Consider the following 9556-nt stretch of genomic DNA (forward strand, 5'->3'; position numbering starts at 1 on the left):
AATGCAGCGGGGCCGCCACCCGGAAAAGCTTCTCCGTGGCTGTTTCCCGGTGATGTCGGACGTGCCTGGCTCTGCAGCCTGCACAGTGAAGGTAGCGATGCGCTGACCCCAAACTGCATACACCGAGGAACCGATGACCGGTACGGAGCTGGTCACGTGACCTGCCGAACAGCGCGGGAAATCCGATCCCGTTGGCGGGAGAATGACCGGCTGAAGCCCTGAGAGGAATTCGGTGTCCGCCATGAACGTGCTGCGGCTGGTATGTCGCCACAAAACGTCCCTGGGCCTGGTGGTGCTGGCCCTCTTCGGCATGGTGCTGGTGTACCTGGCCAAATGTACCTCAGAGAACATGAAGCCCACGGGGCCCAAGGGTCTCCCCCACCAGCAGCATACTCAGCAACACGCCAATCACCGTCCGCCATTCCCCCGGGGGTTCGGGGAGCCTCCACCTGAGAAGAGCGCCAGCGCCTTTCTGGCCGTGCTAATCGCCAGCGGCCCCAAGTACACCGAGCGGCGGAGCATTATCCGCAGCACCTGGCTGTCAGCGGCCTCCCGCGGGGGCGGGGAGGAGGGCGGCGAGCTGTGGTGCCGCTTCGTCATCGGGACGGCAGGGTTGGGGGAGGATGAGTCCGCTTCGCTGGAAATGGAGCAGCGTCGTCACAGCGACCTCCTGCTGCTGCCCGAGCTGAAGGACTCTTACGACAACCTGACCGCCAAACTGCTGCTTATGTACGCGTGGCTGGACCGCCACGTCGACTACAAGTTTGTGCTGAAGGCAGATGATGACACGTTCGCCCGCTTGGACGTCTTGCTGGAGGATCTGAGGGCCAAGGAGCCTCACCGCCTCTACTGGGGCTTCTTCTCGGGTCGCGGGAGGGTCAAGTCCGCCGGGAAGTGGAAGGAGAGCACCTGGGTGCTGTGCGACTATTACCTGCCCTATGCTTTGGGCGGGGGGTACGTCCTCTCCTGGGACTTGGTCCACTATCTGACCATCAACAAAGACTACTTTGCCCATTGGCAGAGCGAGGATGTGTCCCTGGGGGCCTGGCTGGCTCCCGTGGATGTCAAGAGGGTCCACGATGTCCGGTTTGACACCGAATACAAGTCCAGAGGCTGCAATAATAAATACATCATCACCCACAAGCAGAGCATAGAAGATATGTTGGAGAAGCACCAAACTCTGGCCAAAGACGGCAAACTATGCAAAGAGGAGGTCAAGCTGAGGTTATCTTATATCTACGACTGGGGGGTGCCCCCATCGCAGTGCTGCCAGCGCAAAGATGGCATCCCCTGAGGACAATACCTGCTCTTCTCACCTGTTGTAGATGGGCCAACTTTATAGGGAAGATGTATATGTTCCTTCCTCCTGTATTTCAGACTTTGGCTGATGACTGACTGAAAACCAAAGTCCCTCAGCAGCTTTAGCTCCCCTTCCTATTGTTGTCAGAGGAAAAGGATGAGATGCCAGGAGCGGATGTAATGCTGCTTTTGTTGCTTCCAGAAGGTGGTCCAGTTTTTCTTCTGATGCAATAAAGATTCAAATATTGCTGAAAATTAATATTTCACTGTATGGGTTAGCAGGATTAAAGATCTGTTCAGTCTTTAGGCTAGGTTCATACTATCTGGGGAAGGTACTGCTCTTAGGAGACACGCAGGCTGCCATTTATTCTTACTGGTACCCCCACACATCTCAACCTGCAGTGCATTTGCGGGGAAATCGCATGAAGTACTATGCAATTTTGCTGCAACGGCATTTTTGAAAACGCAAGCACCCTTTTTTTGCAAGAAAATGCAGCACAGCAGCCCATTCGAATGAAAACCTGCACAAGTTTGAGCCAAGCGTTACATTTATCCCTAGTCTGAAAAACCATAGGAGGGATTTGGGACAGAGTAGCATATGTGTGTGAAAGAGCGTGGCTATTGTACCAGCTGCACAGGGCTAAAATAGAGTAGCCCACATATATGTGAATTGGATGCATTTTTATAACAATTTGCATAGGGTCCTGTGCGTTTTTGGGTCTGGTTTAGGTGCAAATTCTGAGAACAGAAACGCACCGGACTTCGGACTGCACACTGCAGCCGCATATATGTGAACCCAGCCTAAAGAGAAGGATCTGAAAAAAAAACACTTTTTTTTTTCCCCCTCGCATTCCAAGTGGATAGGGTTAATCTGCCTCTACAAAAATGTGCCAATGCAGTAGGGGGCATCTGTAGATAAACATATACTGGCAGCTTTGACTAAAGTTAAAGGTCTTTGCACCAAGTGTAGGTCATTTTTGTGCTTCCCGAAGCTTGGCTGAAAAACTTCCCAAGACACTCCAAGCTATTACTTTATGCTCCCAGTATCACCGGAGTGAGCTTGCTGCTTCAAAACCCTGAACACGGGTGCTGTCTTTCCCATCACAGTAGCTCTGAGCTTATTGCTGCAATGGGAGGAGATCGCGAACTGTGCGTGTCTGAAAGGTTTTGAAGCAGAGAGAAAGCTTGCTCCTGTGATGGTGGGGCAGGCAGGATTGTCTGGGAGTGTTTTGACAACAAAGCAGGACGGGGATGCCTTCTTGGAGTTTTTCAGCCATGCTTCAGGAAGTGCATGAATGGCCTAATACACCTGTAGAAGGAATGTTTTTTAACTTTAGTCAAAACTTTACAGTTTTACATCTGCAGGCTCCCTTATTATTTAGATAATCATGACCTAAAGCAAGCCATAGAAACTGCAACAAAGAAAATCGCTTGATTTCCTCCATCAATACATTCAGTGTTGATAGGGGAATCCCTCCCACTGAATCAACACAGTCAGTGTTGATGGGGGAATCCCTCCCGTGGAACTGTTGTGTTCTCTGGGGGCGGGGCAGAGAGCTGTTCATGCCGGGAGAACATATTGATTACCGCTAGTGGCTATAGCCTCTGGCAATAATTGCATGCTTAAAATCCAACATTCTGGGTACAATCGCCAGTCCCTGCTGAACCAGCCTAGATTTGATCTATTTATGGCCAGTTTAAAGTGGAGTTCCACCCATTTTTTATGTTTGTCTGTGCTGCATGCCCTAATCTCATAGTGTTCAGAATGGACACTTTTTATTTATTTTGTTGCTTGTAAATACCTTTATTTTGTAGTCCTTCATTACTTCCTCCTCCTTATTAGCCTAGGCTATTAAGTCACAAGGCTATTCGCAAGGGTTTCTGGGATAGGTATCATGTATCCCAGTAGTCCTTGCAAATAGCCTATTTGCATAGAGAAGGGGCGGCAACTTCCTCTGACACTCCCGTTGCTATGGAAACCTATTACATCGCTTGTGCAGCACTGAGAATGTGCGACATCTGCAAGGTAGAAATCCAGGAAGTCATACAGTCTGGCTTCATGATGCCCACACTTAAGATGGCCACAGTCTATTTCTAGATTATAAACTAAATGCTCTAACAACCTAACAAAACGGATCTTAGTTTACAGACTAACTTTACTAGACTACATTAAGCTTGTGTATTACAGGGGTATTTATATTTAAAAAGTGAAATTGTGGGTGGAACTCCCCTTTAAGTTCTACTGTAGAAACTTCTTAAACTAGTCATACATGCAGAGCCATCTTAATAGCATCGTGGGCCCCTGGGCAAAGTAATGCTCTGGGGCCCCTACAATGATGACAGTGCAGGTAAACAGACATCAAGTAGGTAGGAGGCAGACTGCCTCCCCTGTGCATCTACCACTCCCAGTGCCATCATGGGGCCCCCAATTTCGGGGCAGCGTGGGCTCAACGACCAGCTGCTTTGGGGAAAGTGCAGGGGCCCCTGGGCAGTGCCCTCTCATTAAGACAGCCCTGCATACATGAATTGAAATTCAGCCAGGAACTGACCAAATTTCAATCCATGTGTAGCCCTGTCTGATCAACTGAAGCTGGTCATTAGGCTGGCTTCTGTCGAAGGGCCCTGCTGGCCCAATGGTGGGAAATCCTGCTGTCAGTGCAAAGATACAACAGAGAGGATTTTCCCATCTAACTCGATTCAGTTTTCATTCAGCTGGTTGGCAGAAAAAAAAAAAATTGAGTAATGTATGACCAGCTTTACACTGTACTGTTCTTTCCAACTTTTGTCTTCTAACAAATCCTGCTGTTTGTGTTGCAAAGCCCATACAAAAGACCAGATCCAAAACATCAGGATGGATGTGGCCTAGGAGTTTACCCACAATTTTGTTGTTCTGATAAAAATATCTCTTGATCAATGAAGTCGTTCATCAGCTTGACCAGCCATTCAAGAAACTGGGACTAACAAAATAATTTTAAAGAGGTGTAATGTCTTATGTTGTTTATTTATGCTCTGTTTTTAAAGGCAACTGGGATTTTTGTCTGAAAAATCAAATGAAGAAAACTGGGTTGATTCCACTTGTATTAGTATTTGATGACTTGATAAAATCGATCTTTATCATTCTGACAAAAAGTTGGCTCTACATAGCTTAGTAAAAAAAAAAGTTGGACATTAGCTTTCCAGACAAAGCAACAGCGTATTTTGTTTATTGTAGTTTTATTGGCACCAAGCACTTTGGTTATGTTACTCAGGTCTTAGGAAGACTGATCTGAGAAGGCAAACTATTTGTTGTAATCTTTAAGCTAAAATAAAACTAATATAGTGATATGTAGCTGATAACATAAACTGTCATTACATATAGTTTTAGTATTATGAATTTGTCATCATAGAGCTGGCTGACGTCGACTGGCCCGTCCTTTCATAGTTTCCTGGCTTCCAGTCCAGCTCTTCGGTAACTGCCACCATCACATAGGCCTATACCTATACACATAGCAACTAGGTGCTTATGGAGTATTTCAAGGGGTATTGCTCTGACAGGCTATTCAACTTGGGTATGTGACGAAGGCATTTGTTTCCAGATATATGCTACTTGTGTTACCTTATTAGTCTTATCTTTGCCCAAGGTTCATTGCTGACATAAAAACTATTAATTAAAAATTGACTTTCCAATATATTTTCATCTGACAGACACCCTTCTCCCCCCAAATACACACAAATGTAAAATTGCTGGCTACTTGGGAAAAAAAAGCTTAGTCATAAAAAGTAAACAATGCTTCTGCAGACCCTGGTTTCCGGCTTCTGGACAATAAGGGTCCCGAATCATATGAAAATTGCACAGTGTGGGTTCCCATATATTATATAGCCAAGGCTGTTATCCAGAAAGCAGTTTTTATTTTCATACATTATGTAAGATGGTCTCAGGGGCCAAAATTTCATACTGCATTTTGACTGGCACTCTTTTTGGTCTTTGTCTGTATTCCTCACCACTAACATCTTGGTATAACCCAGAGATTTGGCAGCATGTAACTGTAATTCATCACCTTATATGTATCCATTTATTATGGAATTGAAAACGAGTACCTATTTTAAACCAGGGAAACCGTGCAGCTTGACCGATTTTATATTTTGCATGTATAAAGTAATTAGGGTAATTTATTTTGTGCAGCTACTCATCGTACCTCAAACATTTTAATTTATTTGAAATCATTCTTTGTCTGCTTGAGATACACTGTTATATTGTTTTTATAAAAGGTGAAAATAAAGCTGGGAAAAAGTCCTATCAACACAACAAGCATTTTGGTAGTCCTATTTATGATGTTGCCAAAAATGTCCTATAAGACTTTTAAAAACGTTTTCTAGAATTGCCTGAATAGACTGCTGCTTTTAAAATGTTGACATAAAGTGCATCCGGAAAATATTCACAGTGCTTCTTCACTTTTTCTACATTTTGTTATGTTACAGCCTTATTCCAAAATGGATGCATTATTTTCCTCAAGATTCTTCAGACAATATCCCTGTAATGACAACGTGAAAGAAGTTTTTTGAAATCTTTGCAAATTTAAAAAAAAATCTCATGTACATAAGTTTTCTTAGCCTTTGCTCAATACTTTTGTTGAAGCACCTTGGCCGTCTTTTTGAGTATGATGCTGTAAGCTTGGCAAACCTATTTTTGGGCAGTTCCTCCCATTATTTTTTGCAAGACCACTCAAGCTCCACCAGGTTGGATGGGGAGCGTCAGTGCACAGACATTTTCAGATCCAGGATTCAAGTCTGGGCTCTGGCTGGCCCACTTAGACATTCAGAGTTGTCCCGTAGCCACCCCTTTGATATCCTGGCTGTGTGCTTAGGGTCGTTGTCCTGCTGGAAGGTGAACCTTCATCCCAGTCTGAGGTCCAGGGCGCTCTGGAGCAGGTTTTCATCAAGGATGTCTGTACATGGCTGCATTCATCTTTCCCTCGATCCTGATTAGTCTCCCAGTTCCTGCCGCTGAAAAACATCCCTACAGCATGATGCTGGCCATCACCATGCTTCACTGTAGGGATGGTATTGGCCCGGAGATGAGCGGTGCCTGGTTTCCTCCAGACATGACGCTTGCCATTCAGGCCAAAGAGTTCAACCTTTGTTTCCTCAGATGAGAGAATTTTGTTTTTCATGGTCAGAGTCCTGGTGCCTTTTGGAAAACTCCAGGTGGGCTGTTATGTGCTTTTTACTGAGGAGTGGGTTTTGTCTGGCCACTCTACCATACAGGCCTGATTGGTGGAGTGCTGTAGAGATGATTGTTCTTCTGGAAGGTTCTCCATGCTGGAGCTCTGTCAGAGTGACCACCGGGTTCTTGGTCACCTTCCTGACTAAGGCTCTTCTCCGATCACACAGTTTAGTTGAGCAGCCCGCTCTAGGAAGAGTTCTGGTGGTTCCAAACTTCTTCCATTTACAGATGATGGAGGCCACTTTACTCATCGGGACTTTCAGTGCTGCAGACATTTTTCTGTACCCTTCTCCAGATCTGTTCCTCCATACAATTTAGTGTCTCGGAGATCTACAGACAATTCCTTGGACTTCATGGCTTGATTTGTGCTCTGACATGCACTGTTAACTGTAGGACCTTATATAGACAGGTGCGTGCATTTTCTAAATCGTGTCCAATCAACTGAATTTACTACAGGTGGACTCCAAGTTGTAAAAACACCTCAGGCTGGGTTCACACTACTACACTACTTTCATCCTACTTTGCTCTGTGTTCAATGTTTCCCTATGAGAGCGTCTTGTAGCGTCCTACACAAGTCGGTCCGACTTTGAAAATGCTCCCTGTACTACTTTTGGTCCTACATTGATCCTACTTCAGGCCCATTGAATATCATTGAAGTCGGACCAAAGTAGTATCCTGTTCATGAAAGTAGGATGGATGTAGGACCAATGTAGGATAAATGTAGGACAGATGTAGCAGAGCAAAGTAGGATGAAAGTAGTGTAGTAGTGTGAACCCAGCCTCAAGGATGATCAGTGAGAAAAGGATGCATTTTAAGTGTCATGGCAAAGACTGAATGCTTCTGTACATGGGATTCCTTCATGTTGTCATTATGGGGTATTGTTTGTAGAATTTTGAGGAAAATAATGAATTTAATCAATTTTGGAATAAGGCTGTAACATAACAAAATGTGGAAAAAGTGAAGCGCTGTGAATACTTTCCAGATGCATTAAACTTCCAGTAGGGTGTGTTTTTGTTGCTTTGCCTACTTTCTGAACATGGTATGGTTCATCTGGTAGGCCTATATGTTCCTATGATCTACGAGCCAGTTTCAAGAAAGATGCAGCACCAGAGCGATGTTAAAGTGGTTGTAAACCCCCCCCCCCCCTTCTCCTTTCACCTTGCACCTACAGGTAAGCCTAGATTAAGGCTTACCTGTAGGTGCAAGAAATATCTCCCTAACCTACACGGTTAAGGAGATCTTTGCAGTATGGACTGCACCGATGTCTACGGTAGACAACGGCGTAGGCGCACTGAGCGTGCCGGGCTTGTCAATGGGATAATGCAGGGTTAATGCCGTAATTCTGCACATTCTCCGGCCAGTCACAGCGCCGGAGCCCCGATAACAGGAAGAGGGGACATGGCGGCGGTGGTGGACGGGACCGAGGAGGACTTCAGGGGCTTCGATCTCAGGCAAGTGCCACATAATGAGCTAGTATGCTGTGCAACAAGAAAGAGAAAAGCTCTCTGTTTTATGCCTATAGTCTATTTGGATAAATTATCTACAGCATTCAAAGTTGGTAGAAGCATTTTTATTCTGGCACGAGTTTAGAAAAAAATCTGTATGTGTGCATATTTATATATAATGATGTGCATGTAGTGCGAAGTCTGTATGGGATTTTTCACACAGATGCTGAAAGGGAACATGACTGGCAGCGACAAAAAGCTGCTTATTCCCACAGCTGTTTCTGCCATCTGTGAGAGAATAGCTGCGGTCTCCAAGCCTTGTACAGTTTAATGATAGGTTGGTGGCGGCTGCAACTATCCGTGGCTGTCTGCCCAGCTAGTGATTACTTGCAGTGATATAGAAAGTGTTCCTGTGGTGTACAAGAACAGTTCATACACTTTTTCTCTTCTTGTGTGAAGTGAAGATTTAGTTTGCTTCCAGCATTTGTGCATGTGTTAAGGTGGTACAAAAGTCAATCACCTGCCCATACATGTATCAACATTCATCTGATCTCTGCTGAGCCATCCCAAATATCGATCCATGTATGGCCGGCTTTAGTCTTATCAGGAAGGGTGTGGGACTCCCTAAAGGAAATGTTTCACTCTTACCTCCTGTGATGGCTTGTTAGGGATGTCATAGAGCTGTACAGTGACTGACATATGAGTGAATCTGTGTTCAGACTATACTCATTCAAGTTTTTACATTCTCTGAATAAACAGTAAGGCTCAGATTCACAGAGAGCGGACGCACATTACGCCGCCGTAGCGCAAATAATATACGCTACGCCGACGCAGCACAGAGAGGCAAGCACGGAATTCACAAAGCCAGTGCTCCCAAAACTGTGCTGGGTTTTGAAGGCGTACGCCGGCGTAGGTGGAAGTGGGTGTGAGCCATGCAAATGAGGCGTGACCCCATGCAAATGATGGTCCGAGTGCTAGACAGATACGTATCATGAATTGCGCCGGGACGTGGACACATCCCTCTGCGCATGCTCACAACCACGTCAGAACAACTGCCTAAGATACGCGGGATCACTGCGTACGCCATGAACGTAACCTACGCACAGCCAGACACACGTCCAACGTAAAATACGCCGGCTTGTGTTCCCTGGTGCAGACCTTTTGTATGTCTGCTGCTGGGTTACACCTCCTTTATGGGGCTTAACTTTACGCCGGACGTACAACTTACGCGCACTTCTCGTAGCCTACTTCGGATGCACGCAGGTTCGCGAATCGCCGTATTTCCCTCATTTGCATGTTTGAATGACTAAACAATGGTAGAGGCACCGTGCTCCCAGCCTAAATACGACCGCGCACATTTGCACTTACGTCGGCGTAACTTGTTATACGTCGGCGTAAGTGCTTTGTGAATCCGGGCCATAATATCCTTTCACATAAGCCATCAATCTCATAGTTTATGAGGTCCAGTTCAACCTGTGTGATTTTTATATCGTCATGTTTCTGCGTTTCCAAATAATTGTGGCAAACGTTCACATCGCCTTAGGGTGTCCACATTTTCCAAAAAGGGGTCATTTGGGGTGTTGTACACTGTTCTCTCTCTTTTATTTAT

General features: G+C 45.6%; 1 protein-coding gene across 1 annotated transcript; it reads left to right on the top strand.

The window, feature by feature from the left end:
* B3GALT6 (beta-1,3-galactosyltransferase 6) lies at positions 1-1554 on the top strand. Its single transcript, XM_040325877.1, has one exon. It carries the CDS (start codon positions 242-244, stop codon positions 1292-1294), a length of 1053 nt encoding a protein of 350 aa, XP_040181811.1. The 5' UTR covers positions 1-241; the 3' UTR covers positions 1295-1554.
* Positions 1555-9556: the final 8002 nt, after the last annotated feature.

This window comes from Rana temporaria, chromosome 10 (assembly GCF_905171775.1).
Source record: "Rana temporaria chromosome 10, aRanTem1.1, whole genome shotgun sequence".
NCBI lineage: Eukaryota > Metazoa > Chordata > Amphibia > Anura > Ranidae > Rana > Rana temporaria.